This window comes from Mastigoproctus giganteus, chromosome 11 (assembly GCF_048544385.1).
Source record: "Mastigoproctus giganteus isolate SK-2022 chromosome 11, ASM4854438v1, whole genome shotgun sequence".
In the NCBI taxonomy this organism is placed as follows: domain Eukaryota; kingdom Metazoa; phylum Arthropoda; class Arachnida; order Uropygi; family Thelyphonidae; genus Mastigoproctus; species Mastigoproctus giganteus.
Genome location: NC_143585.1, coordinates 100346978 through 100374753, shown reverse-complemented (window position 1 = coordinate 100374753; position 27776 = coordinate 100346978). Strand labels below are relative to the sequence as shown.

Genomic DNA, 27776 nt, shown 5'->3' with positions numbered 1-27776 from the left:
TGATAACGCCTCTAGAGGTGTTAAGAGTGTTATGGGGCGTAACTGACACTGGAATACTGTTAAATGATGTTAATTTTAACAGCTTCTCTGAGTGAGTTGTCTTAGAAGTTTCAATTAGAAGGTCTCCAGATTGGAGACGCTTAACCATTTTAGGAGATCCACAAACCGATTCTAAACATTTCTGTATAAGAAAAGGCGATAGTTTGCCAACAGGTTGCGTGGATAATGAGTGCATTATAAGAAATGCTGGCACGTCATTATTCTGATTTTCCGTCCTTAGTCTCTTTGGACGATTGGAGTCATGGTCAATGTCAGGAATTTCTGACCTTGAGCTCGAGGGCTCTAACAGTGGATAGTCACTTATATCCATGTCGGCTCCTTTTGGCCCTGGGGGTTTGTCTTTACCACCCAGGTTACCGGCCCCGCCACGGGGAGGCAGGAGCAGTGCCACGAGGTGACCAAGCGGCTATTAGTTGTGTTAGTAATAAAGAAAACGAAACAGAAAGGTTTCTTTCCTTTCTGGGCCTTTGCCTACTTCTTGCAGAACAAAAGAGCTACTTAAATATAAAATGAGAAAAAACGGTATTCAGAAATAAACAGAATATATACAATGGCAAAAGCTCTTTAGATAGCTCGCTTTGGAAAACGCACTGAGATCGCTTGGCCACGGAACGCTTGGCACCCGGGGCCGACTGGCAGGGAACTTTGCAGTCAGTGTTATGCAGTCAGGATGGTATGCCTCTGATTTTCGTCTTCTGACATATCGCTTCCCATCTGAGCCATGCAAGTTGAATTTCAATTCGTCAGAAAAGATGACGGTGTCCCATTGCTCTTTTGTCCATGAAACATGCGTTTTAGCCCAAACAAGTCGCTTCTTCCTCATTTTTTGGGTCAACAAAGGCTTCTTCTTGGGCCAACAGGCATGCAGACCACATTCCGAAAGATGTTGTTGTTGTTATTTGATTTTTAGGAGCATTAGCAACTAAGGCCATATTGCTCCGGGATATGCAGTTGTCATTCTCTGTTGTTATTTGATTTTTAGGAGCATTAGCAACTAAGGCCATATTGCTCCGGGATATGCAGTTGTCATTCTCTGACCTTTCCGCATCCTCCGTATTTGGTGGCAACAGGCTCGAACCCCAGTCTAATCAAGAAGCGCGTACTACACACTGCTGCTCCTTCCCACCTGGCAACGGAGGCACCCGAAATACATCTTTGGATAGTTCGTGCACTTGTTTCAACACCGGAGTCCATCTCAAAGTTCAGTTTTAGATCAGGAGCACTAGCATAGTGATTACGATGGCATAGCCATTTCAAATATCGATCTGAAAGGCATAATCACTCTCCTACAGCCTGATCCAGGTCTTCTCTTCACATCACCAGTTTCATGCTTTATTTTCAACATTCGGGATACTGTTGACAGCTTATTTTATCAGCAATAGCACGAGTAGAAAGCCCTTCCTGGAATAAAGAAACAACTACACTTTTTTTTTCTTGGTGTCAACTGAACATATGGAGCCATGCTTACACCTCCGCAAAACAGGATACTAATAAGCGTGTATACCCTTCAAATGCCGTATTTATGGAAACGGCTGATGCAATAGAGGTTATCTGACACAATACCTTGGCTTTGTGACAAACAAAATGACTGTAATCAAACAATATCTTATACATTTCACTACAGATGTTACTTTTTTTTAAAGTGATGCAGTTTTTTTGTCCACCACTGTAGATTATCCACTGAATGATATCCACAATTGTTCAGTGGATAATCTAGGAATTAATAAGCTCAATCACCAGAAAATTAATAATCTATTAATTACATACAGCACAGGAATATCAACATATATAGAGATTCAACATATTTTCAGTATCTTACCCATTAGCTGAAAGAAGTGCTGCCAAGTGCTGAGCAATCATTCTTGTTCTAAGCTGTGTCAACTCACAACCATGCTGAATTCTCTGAGTACCTGTTGCATCAGCAATAATAAGAACAGATGATTTTGTCAAATGCTTACCATAATTTGCTTTCAAATAGTTTATCATTTTTAAAACATTACTAAATGCCACACCACGATTAAGTTCAATCTGGAGTCGGCAAAATGACGATATTTTGCATTTTGTGACAGGTATTCTCCATAACCTGCTGGCTTCTGGAAGTGAAGAACATATCTAATTTATAAGGGGGAAAACAAAAAATATACATTTTTATACACACATAATATATATATATATAAAGTAATAATTGTATGTGAAATTACATTAGATTAAGCAAAAATAAAAATAATAATAAACACTGTCTTTCTCCAAACACACCCTGAAATATACAGGGTAATTCACTACCAGTGTGACAAACTTGCAGGAGGTGTAGGGGGCACAAAGACAAATCAGAATCACATAGCATTGCAGAGTCTGAAATGCCTTTGTCATGCGGTAGAGGACGTTGAATGGGAGATCCCATGAACAGTGATCCCGCTGGAAGTCAGCATTTGCGAACCGTTTCTGTTGAAGAAACCAAGTACAAAAGTCCTTCGGAGTGGATAATCCGCAGGCTCCAATGATTGGACGTGTTGCAGATGGTATGAACTCGTTTGGTTTGTTGACAGTATCCTCCATACAACGGATTGGGAAATACCCAATCGTTGGCCTATCGCTTGAATACTCGTACTCGGATTGCCTTCTGCAAGACATAGGACATTCTCCTCATTGTCTGGCATCCTCGTCGTTCTTTCTCGATTCATGGTACCTCTCGTGAAACAACCAGTCTCACGTAACCTTCTGTGCACACGTGCGAAAATCGTATGATGAGGAGCATGCCTGTGTGGGAAACGTTCCTGGTACAAGCACAGAGCGGAGCGCCCATTACAGTCCGCAGCTCCATACGCGAGGTGCATGTCAGCCAGTTCAACGTTTGAATACTCGTCCATACTGCCTCGGGAACCGGTTCGCAAATGCTGACTTCCAGCGGAATTGCTGTTCACCCGACCTCCCGTTCAACATCCTCTACCGCATGACGAAGGCATTTAGGACCCTGCAATGCTATGTAATTCCGATTCGTCTTTGTGCCCCCTACACCTCCTGCAAGTTTGTGGCACTGGTAGTGAATCACCCTGTATAGACTCATCCTTTCCCCTCTTCCCAATTTTGTTCCATACAAAACATTTTAAATTTTTTCTTTTTGAAGGTGAGTCATACATGACAATTTTTATTTGAGGCAAATCCTAGGAAACAAAATTATTCTAATGAACAAATCTTATTTATCTCCTATTGATTTTACATATTTCAATCAGTAGCAAAAGAGGGAGCAAGAGGATCTGGAAGTGAGAGGGGAGAATGGGCCTTTTAAGGTGAATTACCGGTAAATTCTTTCACTTTGCACAGATTTCCAAAAATAGAATGGAAAGCAGGATTATGAGGTCACCATGTCTGTTGTGTGTGTGTGTGTGTGTGTGTTTCGCTCATCCAATAACTTTTTTTATGCCACCAAGTATAGCCAAACCCAATTGACAACATTGGGGAGGACAGAACTATAATATCCTGACAGAGGTGTTTTTATTTCGATTTGTCATCTTGAAACAAGATGACAAATCGAAATAAAAACACCTCAGACTATAAATACAAGAGCTCTGAATAGATAAGCAGTCATACATCATGATGGATACTCTGGCAAAGATATTTCTATTACAATTCATCACTCTGCTTGTATGCACTACTTACTTATTCAGAGCTCTTGTGTTTATAATCTGAGCCAAACAAACTTACAACAGTACTATATGTTTGGGGTGGGGGTTTATTCTGATAGGGACATTTTGAGCAATCAACTTGAAACAAACTGAAATAACCCCTATTACAAGATTGAGCTTGTAATGCAAATACAAGTATTCCATTACTCCAGGAATGACACCTACAATGAAAGTTAAGTCACAACTTGAATACAGGTCTGGAGGCAAATATGAAGTTTTCTGAGCAGTGCAGACGGTCTGCAAAAGTAGCTTATGGTGTCTTGTCAATGATATACAGGAATTTTTCTAGCAGGGATAAGGAGGTGATTATCCCCTTGTATAAGGCAATGGTCAGGCCACACCTTGAGTACTGTATACAAGTCTGGAGGCCTCATTTTAAGAAGGATGTAGAGCTGTTGGAACGGCAACAAGATTACTGAATGGAACAAAGGGTTGCTCTTACGAAGAAAGGCTTATGTTTTGCAAATTACAGTGTCTAGAGACTAGGCACCTGTAAGGTGAGCTGATTGAGGTGTATAAAGCCTTGAATGGTTTGAGCATGCTCAGGATAGGTGAAGGGACACCGAGAAAGGCTTCAGTTCTGCAAATTGCAGCATCTGGAGACCAGCACCTGTGCGGTTATCTGATTGACATGTTTAAGGCTATGAATGGATTGAGCAAGCTCAAAGCTGATGGCATTTTTCCTATTGCTGAAACTATGTGTGAGGGAGCATAAACTAAAATTGAAAAAGGATGGTTGCAGGACAGATGTGCGGAAGTTTGTTTTCAGCCAGTGGGTGGCCGAGTGTTGGAATAACTTCCATCTGTTGTTGTGGAGGTGGGCAGTTTTAATAAATTCAAGGAAGAACTAGACAAATTTTTGGTGGAGTCGGAGACAGGTGATGTGGGAAGGTTTCTTTTTTTCTTTTTTTTTTGCTGATGCTTTATAAGCTTGCCTTCTTGCATCATTTTACATGGAGGAGAAACTGTTGTAGTTAAACATAAGAAAGGCACCTGTGGTGAATGGGATCTATCCAGTTATATTAAAGGAGGCAGCAAAGGGTGTAAGCAAGCTCTTAGCCATAATTATGAGAGCATCCCAAATTCACAAAAGGAGATCAAATGTTGATGTGAGTAATTACAGCAATACCCCACATAGCACTGATAATTTGTACCGAAACTGTTCCGTATTATGTTAAGCCGTGGTACCAGAGAAACAGTCTATAAATAAATTATAATAAATCTATAAACAATTTGTGCTTGATAGCCAATTAAAAGGATTTGAAATAAAAATATATATATTAATGAAAAGGTAACATCATGAGAGAAGAGAAAAAAGCTTTATTGTTTAGTTAGGTATTTCAATAGTGAAGTCTGGTGAAGTCATATCTTCTTTTTCTCGGTGTACAAGTCTTTGTAGCATCGAATCCCATCTTGTAAAATTTGCAATATCTTGATGGTACATTCAACATTCAAATCTCCATTCATAATCGCCTCACAGGTCAACCCCCACAAAAAAACTTTCTCCAATTCTTCTGTTGAAAATTCTTTTAGTGCTACTTCAGTGTTATACACTTCAGAATTGTTTTCCTCTTCTTCATATGCAGTTTTCTCGTCAATTTCAAGGAGAGTTGCTTTTTTCTTTTTTTTGTTAGCTGTTGGCACATCAGCTTCTGTGGCCATAATGCACCTCCCGAAGTTTTTGCATTTTACTCTGATCCAAGCTCGAGGCGGGATCGAACCAGCGACCTTTGGGTTACCAGGCAGGCACTTTACCCACTTGGCTAGCCCAGTCGGCAAGGAGTGTTGCAACATCTAAGTCATTTGCATGTGAGTCAATGCAGTCGCATACATTGGCAGTGTCCAAAGTTTTGAATCCCAAGTCTTTATCGATCTTCACAATGTCTTCGGCAATTGTCTGAATTTGTAAATCAAAACCAGTGAAATCATTTGCCAAATGGGGCAAAACATGCTGCCAAACAGAACGCATGTTGTTGGCAGATTTCTAGCCAAGATGCAGATATATATTCGATCATATTTAAAAGGATAAAAAATAAATTGGGAAATTAAAAGTGTGAAAAGCTATCGTGTCGGCTCGTCAGAATGGAATTAAGAATATTGAACACTGTTTCATGTTGCTGCTGACTGCCTGAGGAAAGCTATTGGCACATGTCCATGTGAGACAATAGAGTTGGCACCACAGCATATATGTACGCATACTTAGGCTACAACATTGTAACATATATGTAGAGTATGTGTCTAAGCTATTGAATTAGTTTTAATATGTACAGTAAATTTTCGACTTAAACTTAATTGAAAACCATGTTATAGAGAAACCCGTGCTGTTTGAAGCTGTGCTAAGCTAAGTATTGTTGTACAGACCAGTTAGTTTAACTTCTGTTCCAGAACATAATGGAGTCACTGGTTAAAGAAGAATTGCAGGATCATCTAGACAAGACTGCAATTCAGACACAGCATGGGTTTGTTAAGGGGAAGTCTTGTCTGACAATTTGATTGAATACTACGATGTGGTCACAAAGGAACTGGATGCAAAAAATAATTCTGATATCACATACTTGGATTTCAGGAAAGCTTTTGATACCATTGCACATGAAAGACTGCTGTACAAGTTGGAGCAGTATGGCATTAAGGGAAGTTCCTGCTATGGATAAAAGAATGGTTGAGTGGGAGAAGATAAAGAGTGGTAATCAATGAACACCGCTCTTTGTGGACTAATGTTATTAGTGGAGTCCCCCAGAGTTCATTGTTGGGCCCATTGTTGTTTTCTATATTTATCAATGATATTGATGAAGGTATATCAGGCCTAATGTCCAAGTTAGCACACAATAAGAAGGTTGGCAGAGATGTTAATGCCAGTATGCTACTGCACAGGATCTAGAAAAGTTGGGCAGATGGAATGAGAGGTGACAACTGAAGTTTAACATTGACAAATTCAAAGTACTGCATATGGGTAGCAGTAACCTCAGATTAAAGCACAACTGTGTGGTACTACACTCATGGTAATGGAGAATGAAAAAGACCCTGGAGTAATCAGACAGTCAGTTATCAAGATTTCTGACAGTGCAGAAGGCTACCAGGGGCAGGTTATGAGGTCTTGTCAATGATATACAGGAATTTTGTTAACAGATATAAGGAAGTGATTATCCCTTTGTATAAGTTAATGGTCAGGCCACACCTTGAGTACTGCATACCGGTCTGGAGGCCTCCTTTAAGAAGGATGTAGAGCTGTTGTAAGAAGTACAACAAGGGTTGCTCCTATGAAGAAAAGCTTAAGTTCTGCAAATTGCAGCATCTGGACACTAGGCACCTCCAAGGTAATCTAATTGAGATGTATAAGGCCTTGAAAAGTTTGAGCAAAGCTCAAAGCTGATGAGATTCTTCCTCTTGCTCAGATTACATACCTGAGGGGACATAAATTCAAATTGAGGAAAGACAGTTGTAGAATAAATATGCGGAATTTTGCTTTTAGTGGGTGGTTGATTGCTGGAACAAACTTCCATCTGTCGTTGAGGAAGTTGATAGCTTAAATAAATTCAAGGAAGAGCTGGACAAACTTTTGAAGAAATGGATGGGTGAAATGGGAAGTTTTTTTTTATTTGGCTAATGTTGATCTGATCCTGCTTTCGTACATCATATGCCTCTACTAACGCTAATGCTGATGAAATTCTTCCTCCTGTTCAGACTATGCACACGAGGAAACATAAATTCAAACTGAGGAAGGATGGTTGCAGAATAGTTGTGCATTAGTTTGCCTTTAACTAATGGGTGGTTGATTGCTGGAACAAACTTTCATCTGTTGTTGCAGAAATTGATAGCTTAAATAAATTAAAGGAGGAACTATATAAACTGTTGGACGGGTTTAATGGGTGAAATGGGAAGGTTTGTTTTGGCTGATATTATATAAGCTTGCTTTCTCACATCACATGCCTCTACTAATGCTAATGGCATACTGAAATTATCTTAAAAGCATTGCCAACTGTAGTTAAGTCAATTTCATTGCTGTTAAATACAATGCTTGAGTGCACACAGAAACACATATACTGTACTAAATGCTTGAAGCAAACTGGAGCATTAGCTGTGAGTTTTAAATTATACAACACAAAATTTTAAGTAGGGAAATTGAACCAAATTATTTGCAAAAATTTATGAAACTTATAAATAAAATTAACTTTACTTCTAATATAATTTCTAATACAATTATTAATTTGAAGATTGGGTACACAATCTATTTCATAGGAATGCTTTGCACTGTATTTCATACTGTTCTTACAGTTAGTGGAGTCTTCCAGAGTTTGGTGCTGAGCCCATTGTTATTTTCTATATTTATTAATGATGGACGTGAAGGCATATCAGTCTTAACGTCCAAGGTTGCAGATGATACAAAGGTTGCCAGGGTGGATAATGACAGTAATGATGGTATACTACTGCAACAAATCTAGAAAAATTAGATAGATGGTCCAAGAAATGGCAATTGAAGTTTAACATTGACAAATGCAAAGTACTACAACATTGACAAATGCAAAGTACTACAACATTGACAAATGCAAAGTACTACAACATTGACAAATGCAAAGTACTACAACATTGACAAATGCAAAGTACTACACATGGGTGGCAGTAACCTCAAGAGTAACATACCAACTGTATGGTACTAAACTCGGGTAGTGGGAAATCAAAAAGATCTTGGGATAATTGTGCAGTCAGATACGAAATTTTCTGAGCAGTGGAGACAGGCTACCAGGACAGCTCATAGGGCTTTATCAATGATGTATAGGAATTTTGCTAGCAGGGATAAAGAGGTGATTATTGTATAATGCAATAGTCAGCCACATCTTGAGCACACTGCATACAGGTCTGGTGGTCCCATTTTAGGAAAGATGTAGAGCTGCTGGAGCAGGTACAGAGCGGGAAAAAGAGATTGGTGAGGGGAAACAGCAGCTCCACATCTTTCCTAAAATGAGGCCTCCAGACCTGTACTTCGCAAGCATCTCGAGGCTGCAGGGATATCTGATTGAGGTGTTTAAAGCCTTGAATGGATTGGGTAAGCTGAATGTCATCATTAAGCCATATGGTGCAAGGAAGCCTGAGGCTTTGTGCAAGGAAGCCGAGGCTTATGCTACACTAGGCAAAAAAAAAAAAAAAAAAATTCTGAATTACCCTGAGAGAGAGAGAGAGAAGTAGAAGGGAATCATCAAGAAAGAGAAGAATGATGATATCCAGCTCAGGATCCTGTGTGTGTGCCAAAAAATGTTAAAAAAAAAAAATGTAATGTCCTTTACGATCATTAGTTAAGTCCAGTGTCTAAACCAATACCCAACTATTTTATGAACCTGGGTCAGGTTGGTACAGGGGTAGGTACCCCTGAGGGGATTGAGATGCCTCAGGGCTGAGTGCCTATCCCTGGCCATTTCGGGCCTGCTGATGTAGTTGCTGGATGTCTCATCCACTGTTAGTGTGGTATTTCAGTCAGTTACATATATACCAGAAATTAGGGGTATATATATATTACCCCTAATTTCTGGTGTGCGTATATATATATATATATAACTAGTACTGGTATATATGTAACTAGTATAAATTAGGGGTATGTAAAGAAACGGACTGCTGTTATCTTTTTTGGAGGGGGGGATGAAAGTGCACTCGGAGTAGGTGAGCAATGGTCTTTGAAATACATTTAGGGCATTTCACTTTGAAATTTTTAAAGTAACAGATGATTTTTCAGCACACTGGGATACCACTTTCAGAGATTGCCCACTCCTGTCACATATAATATATATATTTATATATACCGATGAGCCAAAACATTATGACCACCTACCTAATATGATGTGGTCCTCCACATGTGGCTAAAACAGCTCGTACTCGGCAAGGCATGGATGCTACAAAATTTCTAAATGTGTCTTGTGGTATCTGGTACCAACTCGTAACCAGTAGATCCTTTAACTTCTGTAAGGTCCGTGGTTGAGACCCCACAGATCGGAGTTGCTGTTCCAACACAAACCACAGATGCTCGATGGGATTGATGTCTGGGGAATTTGGAAGCCAGGGCAATACCTGGAAGTCTTCCTCATGTTCTGCGAACCAGTCTTGAACAATCTGGGCAGCGTGGCATGGCACATTATCCTGCTGAAAGACGGCACCACCGGAGGGGAAGACCGTCGCCATGAAATGGTGTACCTGGTCAGTAATGATGTATAGGTAGGTGGTAGACGTCAGAGTGCTTGGCACATGGATGACTGAATGCAGGGTATCCCAGGGGAACATCGCCCAAAGCATGACATCGCCGCCATCACTTCCCCAGGAAAATGACACACGCATACCCGGCTGTCCACATGGTGCAACAGGAAACGTGATTCATCAGACCAGACGACCTTCTTCCAATCACTCAAAAGTCCAGTTTCGATGCTCGCATGCCCATTGTAGGTGCTGTTGCCAGTGAACCGTGGCTAGCATGAGCACTCAGAGTGGCCTGTGGCTACACAGCCCCTATTTTCAGCAGGGTTCGATGTACTGTGTGTTGTGACACATTACTCCCATCACCAGCATTCCGGTGAGTTGTGCCACAGTCGCCCTTCTGTTGCCATGTACCATCCGAGAGAGCCTTCGCTCACCTCAAGCATCGATGAGCTGTGGTCACCCAACACCTTGCCAGCAGTTTTGCTGCACCAACCAAAAAAAAATTTCTGAATTACCCTGAGAGAGAGAGAGAGAGAGAGAAGTAGAAGGGAATCACCAAGAAAGAGAAGAATGATGGTATCCAGCTCAGGACCCTGGGTGTACCCAGCCCATACTCACCAGATGTTAATGGCATTCTCCCACTTGCTGAGACTACACACGAGGGGGCTCATGAACTGTGTAGATTTTTTTTTCTCTGACTGATGCTATATAAGCTTGCTTTCTTGCGTAATTTGCCACTACTACTATTACTATTACTACTAAATTTAAGGAGGATCAAGACATACTATTGGAGGTAATGGATTGGTGAAACAGGAGATGTTTTTTTTTTTTTCTTTTTTTCGCTGATGCTGTATAAGCTTGCTTTTCTACATCATTTGCCACTACTAATACTAATATTCTTGACTGCTTTTGTCTGAAGTGCACTCCACTTCAGTTTTAAATAACTAATTATTCCATGGCAATCCCAAGTTGAAACAATATACCAGTATCATAGCATATAGTAATTTTTTATATAGTAATTTTTTATATAATAATTTTTTATATAGCAATTTTTTCATAGTAATATTTTTCATATAGTAACTTTATCAAAATTGGCTTTCCAAAAATAGTTTTGAACTGCAGATACTTTGACACAGTTCCCTGCATTCTATGCAAAATCAGTGGCTATCTTTATATAAAGTTTCAGTTGTGAGCCTTTGTCCAGATTCATAAGTAGGTACTCTATTATTTGTTCATTAATAGACTTCAAAAACTTTGTGATTATGCTTTGGTTTAGTGGCTGAATCTTTGAAGTAGTAGTCACTGGAAAAAATTCCCCTGTAGTTAATATAGAAACAATATAGTGTGCTGTACAGTTGTTAAGTGTCAGAAAAATTTTGCTGAAAAGCAAAATTTTTCTTTGCTTTTCAGTCATTTTGCAATCAAATTCCACCAGATATTTCTGAATCATTATCCATGCTTATTTGTTATTAAAACAATAACACTGCAGATTTTTTTATGATGAGGTTTTCTTTTATGATTGGTGTCCATATTAAAGCAAAAAATCTATAAACTGTTGTTTACTTACTTTATTCACTCTATACTTATCACCTTGGAAAAAGTCTTGGAATGTGACACTGATAAAACAGTCCTGTTTTATCAATGCTATAAATGTTTGATAAATAATAACAATTTATGATGAACAGATTTTTTCAAAAGTTTGTGAATACAGTAGCTGTTGTGTTGATCTTGGAATCACTATGACCAGCCGAATACTGGTTCAAAGTATCACGTCATATGGCTAACCTGAGATCATGGACTTTTGCTTGGAGTACAGGTCCACTTACTGGTAGTATCCAACTTATAGCTGTTGAGAACCAATGCAAAAGTGCCCTTCCGACATCAGGCAAGGCTAATCTTCCTTGATTGTTGGAACAATCTTCCATCTGCTGTTGTGGAAGTGGAGGGGCTAAATAAATTCAAAGGAAAACTAGACAAATTCTTGGCAGGTATGGATGGGTGAACTGTTGGTTTTTTTTTTTTTTTTTTTTGGCTAATGCTATATAAGCTTTCTTTCTTGCATCATTTGCTATTACTACTACTACTACCCTATTACTGCAATTACAAAAGCTGAAACAATTAACAGCAAAAACATGTGGTTATGATATATATATAGATATAATCTGACAAATTTTATGCATCCCTGCATTCAATTATCATCTTTTAGGATGCTTTGGTCCTTCTGGTAACAGCCACCAAAAACTGGCCATCCAGCCTTGGGCTGATGTGCTCACATTAGAGACAACACTGCTATCCATAGGTTGACCTAAGTTGCTAATAGCTTTTAAACAAATGGAATCAAGAAAAGGTAATCTACCATATTGTCCAAGCCATTGTTGTGACAGCTATTTTTTGACTAGCAGTGTTAAGCAGTGTATTAAAGTAAAACTTTCAAATAAACTACATAACAAAGTTGTTAATAGCATTAACTTGTAGTACTGAGCCACATTTAGTCTTAGAAACCCAAATGTAAAGGAAGCAATTACATTTCAATGCAAGCTTGAAATAATCACCAAATGCTAAGTGCAGCCACCTGTCATCTGATAAAAGAACAGTAGCCTTGAAACAGTTGATACAATGGTTCATACTTTAAACAAAATGGCAGGTTACCAAAATTATATTTAACATCCATAATTACACCATTTTCATTTGTTTTTTCGCTAACTTTTGGTTTTTATAGTTTTTTACAGTTTAATATACAAAAACTCTATTACTTCTGTTAAGTGCTTGCAAAACTCATGCAATCCTGGTCTTCCAAATAAAAATGAAAAATCTCCTTTTCTGGCAGTTCCATCTCCCTTCTTTAAGATATCCTGAATAATTAGCAAGGGAAGCTGATTTTCCTTACAGAAGCTAGAGAAGAATTCTTGCAATGATTGAATTAAATCTGACATCAGGCAAGTAGTAACAGCACTCTCCTGATCTAGAAAAAGAAAGAAGCCTGTGAATTAAAGATATTAAATTTAATAAAAAAATTTATTTTTTTATAACAGATAACACATATGCACACACACACACATACTCTTAACTCAAGGAATCTTAAAACATTTTTGTCAGTCACCTTCTCTATTCTGGAAAACAGACCTTGAGCTTCTTCTCTATTCTAGTTTTGAAAATTGTAAATGAAATAAATGAAATATATGGACAGAAATTTTAATTTTGAATGGACCCCATTATTTAAAGCCCACATTACAACTAGAAACAACCATAATACAACTAGAAAATGAATGTAAGAAGCAAAAAATTGTTTTTTTTTTTTTTTTGTGTCTTTTAAGTGGCCTCAACTGGCCTAGACTCCAGCTATGCCTCCCATAAGAAGACAAGTCTCACTGGTTAGGAACCATACCCCTACCCAGCTCTGACCTGGGTTCTGTAATACGGTGCCCTCAGTAACATCAGGTGGCACTTGCAAATTGGAAACCACCTTTCTGAATTGCGTGATTTGAAGAAATTCTTGGTTGCAAGCAACAAAAATTATTCAGTCTGAAATAAAATTAAATGTTTTCAACATTTAAATTTACCCTCTCTTGCTTGCTTGAATTAATAAAATAATAAAACTCACAACTACTTAAAAAAGTCTCGCTATAAATTTGCACAAGCAAATGTGTTAAATAGCGTCAATAAGTTAGTTCAATACAAAGATTAACATTTTTGCATGGTAAACTGCACATTTTGCTACATATGTCTAATTAATGAGTATTTAATTTATCTAATTAATGTAAGAAGCAGAGAAGTATAAACATATACATGTTTATTTTCATTAAAATAACAAAAGATGCCATGATGAGCCAAAAAGGTTGGACAACACTGATTTAACCAATCACCAAAATTCCAGCACATCAATGTAAATAACTAAAGCATCCAGAATGGGAATTATTCAATAATTAGTAGTAGTGGTGCCTGATGCAAGGGGGCAAGCTTATACAGCATCATCAAAAAAATCATTTCCCACATCAACTGTCCATCTCTTTTAAGCATTTGTCTAGTTGTTCCTTAAAATTATTCAAATTACCCACTTCCACAAAACCAGATGGAGGTTTCTTTCAACAATCAATTACCTGCAGCCCAAAGGCAAATCCACACATCCACCCTTCCTCATTTTAAATTTATATCACCTCATGTGTTGTCTGAACAAAAGGAAAAATGCCATCAGCATTTTGCTTACTCAGTCATTGAAAGTCTTAAACAACTCAATCAGATCTTCTCAAAGGTGCCTGGTTTCTAGATGCTGTAATTTGCAGAACTGAAGCTGCTTTTTGTAACAGTACCTTTTTGTTCCCCTCAATAATCTCATTGCTGTTCTCTGCACCCATTACAACTACATATTCTTCCTAAAATGAGGCTTCCAGACCTGGGTGCAGTACACAAGATGTGAACTAACTACTGCCTCATGCAACAGTATAATCACCTCCTTATCCCTGCTGACAAAATTTCAATTTCATTGACAAAATTCTATGTGCTGTTCAAGCAGCCATCTGTACTGCTCAGAGAATTTCATGTCTGACTGCACAATTACTCACCTGTCTTCTTTTTTATTCTCCATTACCCATACAGTTGTTATATTATTCTGGAATTACTGCTATCAGAAACTTGTAACTTGCATAAGCTAGTACCTTGCATTTTTCAATGTTAAACTTCAATTGCCACTCCTCAACTCATCTACTTAATTTTTCTAGCTACCTTACTGCAGTAACATTCCATTATTACTTTCATTAACCAACATGTCAACCTTCATATAACTTACAACTTAGACATTAAGCCTGATATATGCCTTCCTCAATATCATTAATAAATATTGAAAACAACAATGCACCTAGCACCAAACCATGAACAGCAGGCCCACTGAATAACCAATATTTGTCTCTTCTCACACTCAACCATCCCTATATCCATAGCAATAACTTGTCCCTAATAACACACTACTCCAAATTGTACAACAGCCTTTTATGTAATACAGTATCAAAAGCTTTTCTAAAATCTATGTACAGCAAAGCATCGATAATCCAAACTAATTGGGACCAGGTGTAGTTTGGATTTCCAATTTGTTTGGATTTTCGAATTTATCAAAAATACTGTTCTAGAGACTAAAAAAGTGTTTATTAAGTTTAGAAATAAAATGACTAAGTTGTACTTAGTATTTTTATTCATAAGTAACAAAACAAATGGAACTTTCAGCCACAATAACACATATGTATAGACTTTAACAAAATATTACTTAATTTTTGCTGCATTTTCAAACTTCGTTTCTTTGCTCTCTCACTCTTTTCAGCAAGAGTAGTTGAGTTGGACAGCATTCAGAAAATGTCATTTTCTGAATGCTGTCCAGTGATGACGAAGAAAATGTCATTTTCTTCGTCATCATCTTTGTTCGTATCATTTTCAGGAGCTCCAGTTTCTTTTACATTCACAATTTCGTTTTCATTTAAAACAGGAAACTCTGTAGCATCAATATCATTTTCCATCCACGCCCTTGCATCACCTTCATCGCAATCTTCAAACCCAGGGATTGACTGAAACAAGTTGATCATCTCATTCAGTATTTGTCCCTCATCTCCTTCAGTTTGATTCTGCTCATCAGTTGCTAAAAGTAAATGATGCAAGACTTGTTTTTTTTGTAGATTCTCTTCACCCTTTCAATGACTCCCTAGTCCATCGGTTGGAGGAGTGCAGTAACATTTGATGGAAGAAACATGATCTTGAATCCGTCATCCATTTTGTTCAATGTTTCCACTGAAGGATGTAGTAGTAGTAGTGGCATGTGGTGCAAAAAAGGAAGTGTATGAGCTTATGCAGCATCAGCCAAAAAAAAAAAAAAAAATGTGATGCCGCGTTGTCTAGGATAAGCAAGACCTTGCCCACTTTGCCTTTTTGTTCACGATACTTCTTGACATTCTGAATAAAATTGTTGGTAAACCATATCAGATTACAGTATTATGTTTAGTTAGTACTGTATGTATATTAATTAAGCTATGTAAGTAAGTATAAATTTATTTTTATTTTGCTAACCTGTGGATAATATTCTTCCAATTTTCAGGTATAATTTAATTTTGTTAATTGGTAAGGTAATAAAATTGTAAGTTTGTACTTCATATCTTCGTTTTTATAGCCTTTGGATAATATTCATCCAATTTTCACTTATTAGAATTGCCATTTAATAGCATCAAAATTCAATTTGCAAACATGATCACAATAACCAGCACTTACTATAATTATTTTATGGCATGAGCTTAAAAAAAATAAATGCTAGCTCATTCGGATTATTGATGTTCAGATTATCACTGCTCTACCGTACATGATTTCAGAATTAGTTTTTGCATCCAGTTCCTCTGTTACTGAATCATAGTATCCAATCAAATTGGTCAGACAAGATTTTCCCTTAACAAACCCATGCTGTGACTGAAGTATAACTGCACTCCTGTCTAGCATTACTGATGATGATCCTGTATTACTTCTTTAACCAGGGACTCCACTATGCTCCCTGGAATAGAAGTCAAGCTAAGAGTTCTGCAATTACTCACTTCATTCTCTGATGCTCCATATGAATGGCAGGCACATTTGCACATCTCCAACACAGATTGTCACAGATGTGCACATTTGCAACAACCTCCCTTGAATTGTAGGACATTCTCATAATTATGGCCGAAGGCCTGTTTACCTCTTTTGCTGCTTCCCTTAAAACAACTGGATAGATTCCATCAGCTGGGTGGCTTGTTTACTTTTCGCTTCAACACTTTCTCTCATTTCTCTTACACTTTCCTTTCTCAGTTATCACTAACTCCATCATTTAGCTCCCTATTAGAATTTGATAAACTTCTGGCATCTCCATTCCTAAAAAAATTCCTCGTGTATGAATGTAGATGCAAATAATATCCTTTCAGTTTATAAGTAACATGAACAGGACCATCAAGAGTGTACCATTCATATCTAATGGACCAAAATGATTCGTCACTTAACTTCTAGTCTAAATATAAGTAAAGAAATCTGCTACTTTTCTTTGCCAGAGACTTCTCATAATCTGCCTTAGTTGCCTATCTCCCTTTATGACTTGATTGCATATCCACTGTTGGTTTTTGTAACCACTGACAATTTATACACATCCCACGTAGTTTTGTCTTTACCACTAGTCTCACCAGTTCATTTGACATCCATTTAGGTCTAAGCCTTGAACAGTATCTCTTATTTAGTATAAAACTCCTAATAGCTTCTATGATTACTTCCCATTTACAATTTTCAGCTGGTAACATATCAGTTGAATATAATTTAAAAACTGTCTGAGATTACTGAAGTCACTAAAGAAAAATCCTTCTCCTTATTTGACATTAGTTATATCACTGCCACCTAGTTAACCTTTTATCTGCAGATTCTTAAAAGATGAAGAGTCACTCCTAATAATCAAATCACGAGTACTGCTTTCTCTCGTTTGGCTCTCTAACGTACTCACGAATAAAAGTCATCCAAGTCATCCAGAAAATCCAAAGAATTTCTGATACTGTCTGAGGGACCAACATATATGTTCTAGTCAATATTCAGAAAGTTAAAATTCCCACTATCATACATTAAGCTTCACTAGCCCACTCTATTTTTCTGTACAGTAGTTTATTATACTCATTACAGTCATTAGGTTTATAACACACTCCCACTATCATTTTGTCATTTTTGTTTTCCCGGTGTGCTTATGTCCCAAGAGATTGACTCATCATTGCACTGCCCACCTATGCTGACTGGTTGCAGTGCCTTGGATTCTATTGTGCTTCTTAACCAAGAATATAACTCACAAATTGCCCTCCTGTCCTCTGTCATTTCTCTAATATTGTACTCCCCATATTCAAATTCTGCATCCTTTACATCTGAGTGATGCCATGTCTCCAACATCCCTACAAAGTCCATGTTTGATGATTTAACTGGAACTTCAAATTCAATAACTTTGTTTACCACATTCATAGCATTAGTGTACATGCACCAAGTTTTCCTCTTAGTAAACCTAACCAGCCTATATATTTGTTTGTTCCATGATGACCTTAAGTAGGGTGTGTAATCTGCAACACTTTGCTTTCAAAGCTGTTGCTTTTTCGATAGAGGCAGTGCAAGGATTACTTTCACCTCTGCTTGTGGCTGCCGTTAATCTATTAGTCTATGTAAACTCCAGACTAGTAGTTTTCCATCCCACCTAATAATGCCTTAATAGCATCAGCAAATATTCTTGCACCCATTCTATTTAAGAATATCTCATCCTTCTAGAAACACTGTTCCCTCTTAATGAGCACAACCCACCCTGAGAAAAATTCCAACTCATGAGCTTTGCACAGTCTCTCCAGAGCAGAATTGACTGACAAAGTTCTCATGTACTCCCTCCTATCACATCTGGACAGAATTTCACACTTTCAAATTCAATCCTGACTCAACTTTTTTCTCATCATTGCCCTGTATTTGTTAAGTAAAACCTAACATCTTCTACTCAATAGTATTTTTATCAATGTTAGAATAATGTAATCTTTTGAGTACTTAAAATATGATAGATGCTCTACATCAGTGGCGTCCAACCTATGGCCACAAATAACTTTTATATGGCCAGCACAGAATGTGAACTAAAACAGCATTTTAAATTTTATTAATTATTTCAAGAACCGTGTACATTTGACACTAAAATAAGTGGAAATAAACAAATTTAAAAGACTGCACTCATTACAACAAATATGTGAGTGTTGAAGTTAGGAAGCATGTTGGTGTCGTAAATTCTATTTTTTTTATCCATATTTTGTATCAAATATGCGAATGTCTGACCAGAAGCGTGTGTATATACGAGGTGCTATCAAAATGTTCCAGGACTCCAATTATGGCGCACCTACCTCGGTGGATGTATAAAAGTGTATGCACAGTATAGTTAATTGAAAATGTAACACACTAATTTTTCTCGAATCACTCAGTGCAGCCCACAAAACATATCTAACTTTGAATATGGCACCTGTACAGGAAAAGGTTGGACACGACTGCTCTATGTTATCAACTTTTGCTTGTGGCAGACATACCCTGGTCATATTCCTCCTATCCTTTGTGTAGAATATATTTCCCATTTTCCTGATAACAGGCAGACTGACCCTATTATACAGTGTTAAGTACAGCATTGGATACACATATAATATGACAATGGCTTTCCCATTAAAGCATGGAGGTGGTGGATACTACTATATAGAAACATTTTTCATAAAAAACTAACTCAATTTTTAATTTTTTAAATAAACTATTTTTATTCTGCAAATTACCTTATTTTAAAAATATTTATAATAAATTTTGAATATATGGTCATAAATCCCCTGAAGATATCAGCTGGAGATTACATAGTTCTAGTAGATCAATATTGAATACCCTGCATATTACATGATCACAATGCAAATGTTATTAAGTTCATAGTCTATGATGCTAAGCTACATCATCATCATCCTCTAACTCTACACGATGCTATATAAAACACTTCTTCAAGAAATGTTTTATACAGTCTGAAACAGGTAGTAGTAAACTTTTGATGAATTAACGGAAAAAAGTACACCATCATAACATATTCAGTTTGGTGTGCTTTCTATTCTATTTATTTATATTTAGAAAATTGACAGAACAGGAAAACCTGTTTACCATATATAGCAGAAGACACAATGTGTAATCAGGAAATGAGGTATGACACTTTGTGTCAGGAAGCAATAGACTTAATCAGAAATATCAATTATAAATGGTAACATATTTTGAGATCCTAAAGAAGTTTCCATTATAATACCATTATGCTGCAGACTATTAGTATTAGCAAATGATGCAAGAAAGCAGGATTATACAGAAAGCCAAAAAAAAAATCCAATTTCACCTATCGGTCCCCTCCAATAGTTTGTCTAGTTCTTTTGAATTTATTCACACACTATCCATCACCAAAACAAAAGATGAAATTTTGTTCCAACAATCAACCACCACTAGTTGAAAGAAAACTTCCTTATATGCATAGTCTAAGCATGAGAAAGAATCCCATCAGCAATGTTTGCTCAAGCCATTAAACTCCTCAATCAGATCACCTCACAGGTGCCTAGTCTCCAGATAATTCCAATTTCCAGAAATGAAGCCTTTCTTGGTAAGAGCACCCTTTTGTTCCCTGCACCAGTCTCATTGCCCTTCTCTGTATCGATTCCAGAAGCTCTACGTCCTTCCTAAAAGGAGGCCTCCAGACCTGTATGCAATACTCAAGATGTCACCTAACCTCTGACTCTTTATCCTTGCTGGCTAAACTCCTGTACACTGACATCATTGACAAAACCCCATGAGCTATCTTGGCAACCTATCTGCACTGCTCAGAGAACTTCATCATATCTGACTGCAAAATTACCCTCCAGTTCATTTTCCACTACCCTGAGTGTAGTACCTCACAGTTGGTACATTCATCTGGGATTACTGCTGTCAATATTAAATTTAAATTGCTATTTTTCAGCCCATCTCCCAAATTTTTCTAGACCTTGTTGCAGAAGCATACCTTCATTATTGTCATTAACAACCCCTGCCAAACTTTGTATCATCTGCAAACTTGGACATTAAGCCTGATATACCTTCATCAATATCATTAATAAATACAGAAAACAACAATGAGCCCAATACTGAACGCTGGGGGACTTCACTAATAACGTAAGTCCACGAAGAGTAGTGTCCACTCATAACCACTCTCTGTCTTCTCCCACTCAACCATCCCTTGATGCATAGCAGTAACCTTCCCTTAATGTCACAAAATATCCAATTTGTACAGCAGTCTTTTATGTGCAACAGTATCAAAAGCTATCCTGAAATCCAATATGATATAAAAATTATTTTTTGCATTCCATTCCTTTGTTACTGAATCATAGTATCCAATCAAAATGGTCAGACAAGATCTCTCCTTAACAAACCCATGGTGTGATTGAAGTATAACTGCATTCCTGTCTAGATGGTCCTGCATCACATCTTCAACCAGTGACCCCATTATTTTCCCTGGAACATAAGTTAAGCTAACAGGTTTGTAATTACTCTTGTCACTCTTTGATCCTCCCTTTTGAATAGGGGATACATTTGCACATCTTCAGCCCACTGGGACCTCCACTGAATCAAAAGATGCTCTCATAACTATAGCTAAGGTTTTGTGTACCTCCTTTGCTGCCTGCCTTAATGTAATTGGAGAGATACATCCACCCCAGGTGCTTTTTATTTTATGTTTAACTTTGACAATTTCTCTTCCACTTTCCTCTCAGTTATTACAGTATCATTTAATTCCTGGTTAGAGTTTGATAAACTTCAGGCATCCACTTCCCTAAAGAATTCCTAATGTATTACTGTAGCCAGAAAATATCTGTAAGATACACTGCTTTGTTTTAATCACCAGCTATCAGAGGGCAGCTTTTCACAGTCACCACTGCCTATTAAGTTTGAAAGTATAAGCACAGAAACATAAGTAGTTAAATAAATAAGAGTTAAATTTTAAACTACTCATTAATTTAATGTACTTCTAAAAATTGTTAAATCAGATTAACAGGTGTAATTCAAGCAAATGAAGAAATGGGTTTATATATCATAATAATGTTTGTTGCATATCTTTGAAAGTAGCTTAGCAACACAGCTGACAATCCCAGCTCTGTAGACTGTGCAATACACTCAGAAAGATTATAAAGATAACTTTGTTATGCAAGTGGCAGAAAAGTGTACCATCACTTCATTCTCTGGGTAGTGATCTTGTATCTTGCAAGATTACTACCGAAATTACTTTTTCTGGAATGTAAAATTATGAACGGGGAACTGAAACAGAAACACATTCTAGATGAATAGTGTCTTTTCACAGATTCAGAGAAGCTTAATTTAAATGCAGTGCTTCTACATATTGATTCCAATAAAAATCCCTCTGTTCTTGCAGCACATGCTATCCACATGATATAATTATGTAATCCTATGCAGTAATCCTTTTAAGATACATTAACATTGATAGATATGGAATGAATATGTGCTGTGATGTTTTTGTTAAAGCACTTTTTCTGGCCATGCAGCTTAGATTAATCAGATTCTGCTGCTTTTTAGGAACTTAGCATATATATGTATATCATAAATATATTTGCTTAGCACATATGTGGAAAGTGAATGCTTTCGCTTACTATGGAAGCATGGTGTGAAGTTATACATGGAACCTACTTCAACAGAAATGCGAGAAGGAGAAATTTCTGAGAAGCAGAGCTGTATTAGTTCTCTCTCTCTCTTTCTATGAAAAGATCAAATGGATAAGGGAAATAAAAAGGAACAAACACGTACTTCTATTGTTGCTTCTATTCTAAGAAGAAAAATTTAGTAAGGATAGTAAGATAGCCAAGGGCAGATTGGATTAGAGAGGATTAAACAAGAAAAGGGGGAAGGGAAATGGGAGAACATTTTTGAGATAAAGGGACATAGAGGCGGAAAAATAGGAGCAGTTTTAGGTGAATTTGGAGTGGTGTTCTTAGGGGATTGTGGAAGTCGAATGGGATATGGAGAAGTGTAGTCACAGCTGCAGAGAATTTTAGAGCCATGGTCTTAGCTATTGGCGTGGGTTGAAGTTAAGTTAGAGGGGAAAGACAGGATCAACTTCAAAATGTGGGCGAACGCCAGGTCCCAAAGAAAGTTTTCATAAAGTTATGAGGAACATTTTGGAAGCTTCAGGAATAAGAGAAAGGTTGGAGATCCGGAGATAAGAAGGAGAAAAGCATAAGAAGCTCAAGAAGATTCGAAACGGAAGAAATACTGTGCTTAGCAGACTGGTCCGTCCTGGTAAACAAAGAAGGGAACTGTAAATAGAAGTTTTTCTAAAGGATGTTCCTCTAAACTATTGTCCTGAGGAATAATAATAATTTGCTAAAAAAAGACCCCCTTTGTTGTGGGTAGACCAGAGCACCTTTGTCTGCCCACTGGCTAGGGATACACAGAAAGTAGTTGACCAGCTTGACTTCTCGGTATGTGGGACGGATAGGTTTTACGGGTCCCACTGAGTTATAGATAGTAATCTCTTTATCTTTTAATTCAAGCGTAACAACAGCACTATTGCTGGCTTGAAGGCCATGGGTGCGAACAATGTGTACCCAGTTAAGTCTCGTAATGCAGTTGTTATGTGGAAAACTTTTGTTTTCCATAAAACGAAGAAATAAAAAAATTCGGTAAAGAATAAAATACTATTTAGCGATTTCTAAAAAAATCCGATAAAAAGAAAACATTTATCTCTAAATAGAAAAATTCGCTATAAAGAAGAGGACCGACTGTACTTATTATTTATTATGATTTTACCAATTATTGAAAAAAGGTGCGTAGCCACAAATTTGACAAGGGTGCCAAAAACCTTGCTATGCCTCTGGCCCCCACCCCTGTATGTATCATCTGAGAGAGTAAAGATAGTAAAATTAATAAGTAAACTATTAACCCTTTACACTTCAGTTAAGTTACCACACATATGCCTAGTTTCCAGAGACTGCAATTTACAGAATCCAAGTCTTTCTTGGTAAGAATATCCTTTTGTGCCCCAACTAATCTTATTCTTCTCTGCAACCTATCCAACAGACATATGTCCTTCCTAAAATGAGATTTTCAAACCTGTATGTGGCATTCCCAGGGGGCTCACATCTGGTGAGTATGGGCTTGGCACACCCAGGGTTCTGAGCTGGATATTATCATTCTTCTCTTTCTTGGTGAATCCCTTCTACTTCTGACCCTTGTTTGTCTCTCTCTCAGGGTAATTCAAAATTTTTTTTTTGGCTGGTGCAGCATAAGCCTCAGGCTTCTTTGTACCATATAGCTAATAATAATTGGCATCCAGAGACAATCCCGAAGTTTCTCACTCAAGGAATCACATATCTGAAGCCTAAAGACAAAGATACAAGAAATCCGGCGAAATATAGAACAATCACCTGCCACCCAATAATGTACAAGATCCTGACCAGCTGCATAACCAGGAAGATATCAGACCACTTGGAGAGCCAGACCATAATGGCTGAACAGCAGAAAGGATGCAAGCGGCTGAGCAAAGGATGCAAGGAGCAATTAACCATAGATGCCACGGTTATGGAGCAAGCCTACAAGAAGGGCTGCAACATGTACACAGCCTACATCGATTACCACAAGGCTTTCGACTCCGTGCCTCATAGCTGGCTAATAGAGGCGCTGAACATCTACAAAGTCAATCCAATAGTGACAAGCTTCCTAGGAGAAACGATAACGAAATGGAGTACCACCATTAAGGTCAAAAACATCACAACCAGGCCAATCCCCATCAGGGGAGCAATCTTTCAGGGAGATGCCCTGAGCCCACTGTGGTTCTGTCTACACTTAACCCACTATCTAGCAAGCTCAGCAGTAGCAAGTACGGATATAACCTCAAAGGAGGAAGGAAGGAAGAACCTGTACAACCTAACCCACCTGATGTACATTGGTTGACATCAAGCTCTACGTGGGAACCAAGAAGCACCTCCAGCAACTACTCCAGATCACCAAAGAATTCAGCAATGATATTAGGATGGAATTTGGTCTAGACAAATGCAAGACCCACGGATTGCACCAGGTAAAATTAGTCAACTGAAACTACCAGCTGCAGACTGGTAAAGAGATCGAAGCCATGGCAGAGGGAGAGTCCTACAAATACAACACAAGGAAATTAAGGCCTGCCTGACCGAAAAATACCATCAGAGACTCAGAAGCCTGCTGAAAGCAAAGCTGAATGGAGGGAACACAGTTAAAGCCATAAACACCTATGTCCCGGTGCTAACATACTCATTCGGGGTCATAGACTGGACTAACACCGAGCTGGAGGATATCATGAGAAAGACAAGGACAATGATGACCAAGAGCCACCAACACTACCCGAAATCTGCCATGGAGAGACTGACAATTGCCGGGAAGAAGGAGCCTGATAGACCTGATTGAGCAACAGAAGACAGCGATAGTCAACCTGAAAGATTACTTCCAGAAACACACAGCAGCACTCCACCAGGCCATAAGGAAGACAGACAAGCGGTATATACCACTCAACCTAAGTGAGGAGCCCCCCCCAACCAGGAGGTACAAACGAAGCTAGAAAGATGGGCAGAGAAGACACTCCATGGCAGACACTACAATGATCTCAATCAAGATCGCATAAATAAAATTGCTTCCAATGCATGGCTCACAAGCGGGACGCTCTTCCCCGAGACTGAAGGATTGATGCTCGCCATCCAAGACCAGGTAATCAACACCAGGAACTATAGAAAATACATCGCCAAGGAGCCCAGAGTGTTAGATGGCATATGTCGACAATGCCACTTGGCCTCAGAAACAATCCAACACATCACCACGGGATGCAAGGTAATCCAGACTGAGTACACTCATAGACACAACCAGTAGCCAGGATAATACATCAGAAGCTAGCAAGGAAATACCAGTTAATCAAAGAAAGTGTACCGTACTACATGTATGAACCCCAAGCAGTACTAGAGACCCCAACCCATAAGCTCTACTGCAGTGGTTTTCAACCAGGGTGCCGCAACAACATTCCAGGGGTACCACATAATTTGGGTTTAAGTTACTTAAACTTATTATTATTTTTTTAAATTTATATGTTTATTTCATTATAAAAAAGGTGTACAGTATCTTTTTAATTTTTATTATATATATATATACAGAGAGAGAATTGAATCTAACAAGCAGAAAATTGAATAGGGGTGCCGTTATTAAAAAAAGGTTGAACACCACTGCTCTACCGGGACTGCGCCATAATAACGGATAGGACAATCCTGCACAACAGACGACATAACCCTCATGGACAAGAAGGAAAAAGCTACCTATCTGATTGACATAGCAGTACCCAACTCTGGCAACCTGCAGAAAACCCATGGGGAAAAAATTAGGAAGTACACGAACCTAAGACAGGAGATCAAAGAGATGTGGCATATGCAACAAGTAACGACTATCCCGATCACCATGTCAATCACAGGTATGGTTTGTTTGTTATTTGGTTTTTAGGAGCATTAGCAACTAAGGCCATATTGTTGCTCCGTGAATATGCGGTGGTCATTCCTGACATTTCCGCATCCTCCGTATTTGGTGGTGACGAGCTCAAACCCCGGTCTAATCAAGAAGCGTGTGATATGCACTGCTGCTCCTTCTCACCTGGCTATGGAGGCGCCCACAGGTATGGTGCCAAAGACCCTATATAACAGCCTAGCAGCAATAGGTCTCCCAACGAACACCTACAAATAACTCCAGAAAGTCGCAATCCTGAACACCTGTAGGATAGTCAGAGTTCCTCAACCAACAGTAACACCAGACATAACAACCACCCTGTGTACTTGGTAGCAATACCCGTGACGAGGTGGAACCCCCAATCAGGGAGAAATAATATAAGAGCAATAATAATAATTCCAGATGTGTCCTAACCATTACCTTATACAATAGAATAATGATCCCTGCTTCCCTCCTAGCAAATTTCCTCTATGTTAATGAGAGAGCCCCAATGGATGTTCTCTGTTTTTCGTTCTGTTCTGCAAAAGAATCTGTTTTAAACATTTAGTAAATAAATATTATTTTTATCAATTTCTTTGTTAAATGTATAAAATTTCCTCATCAACTGTTTTACTTCTTAAATTGGAAATCTTTGTAAAGATAGTTAATAAAAATGAACATCCTTAACTATAGCCCTGTAGTTTAACTTCTGTGCCAGGGAAATTTATGGAAACCAGAATTAAGGATGGATGTAATACAGAACTATATGAACACAAATGTAATTATAAGGGAATCAATCATATAAAATACAAGAATCAGAATTAGAACCAATATAAATACAGGAATCATTCAGATTGGTTAGACATGGAGATCATGTCTAATCACTATGAGGTCCTCACCAAAAAACTATATGGATGCAAAGAATTATTGCCTTTAGTAAATCTTTTGATAAAATTCCACAAAAATGATATTTGTATAAACTGGAGCAATATAACATTAAAAGAAAGATACTATTGTCATTAAATTAAACATTAAGTAACAGAAGACAAAGTGGCTATATTCTGTCAATGACAGAATCTTTTCCAGTTGAAACAAAAATGTAATAATTCCATTGTATAAAGCAACAGTTAAGAAACACCTTCAAAACAGGTTGGTTCAGAATCCTCACTTTAGGAAGGAGATGGACCTACTGGAAAGAGTACAGGAAACAGCAACAAGGTTAATGGGCACAAATTGAGTTTTATAGGCAATAATGTTTGGAAATCAGACATCTTTGTGAATATCTGATTGGAGTAGGTAACACTATAAAAAGACTTCTTTACTCTTTCTTGGACAATACACAAGGGATATATTTAATTCAGAAAGGATAACTGAAGAAGAGATATGTGTGAATACATACATTTAGCCAAAGAGTAATCAACCCTTGTGGGTGGAAAATTTATCTAAATTTGGAGAATTGGAAAAGCACACAGAAGCAAATAACCAAAATAAGTGAAGGTGATGCAGTTTCTATATATCATTTTATATTTTTGGCTGATTTTATGAAAGCGTGATTCCCTGTATCATTTTGCCAATATTAGCACAAAAATTAGCCAATCCCAAAGTTAAATGACACAATATTTTTTTATTATCATTATGAGAGATACCAGTGAAAGGGATAGTAGTGACTTGGAATATAAAACACTTGGCAGAATTCCTACCACAAGAAGGGGAAGGAGCAAACTAAAAACAGAAATTGCTAATCATATTGGTAATAATCCCCAGGTCAGAAATTGCAATGGGAGCACAAATTAACAGAATTAAATTAGCATTAGCATATGGTGCAAGAATCAGAAGACA

The 27776-nt window shown here is 37.8% G+C and overlaps 1 protein-coding gene across 1 annotated transcript in view; it reads right to left on the bottom strand.

Annotated features, from left to right (window-relative positions):
- LOC150078292 (DALR anticodon-binding domain-containing protein 3-like) overlaps positions 1-27776 on the bottom strand; it is a 325092-nt gene that overhangs the window by 165589 nt on the left and 131727 nt on the right. The window contains exons 7-8 of the mRNA XM_090385185.1: positions 12674-12882; positions 1880-2172 (exon numbers count right to left, since the gene is read on the bottom strand). Coding sequence (XP_090241311.1) covers positions 1880-2172; positions 12674-12882 — 502 coding nt within the window. The remainder of the gene's footprint in view (positions 1-1879; positions 2173-12673; positions 12883-27776) is intronic.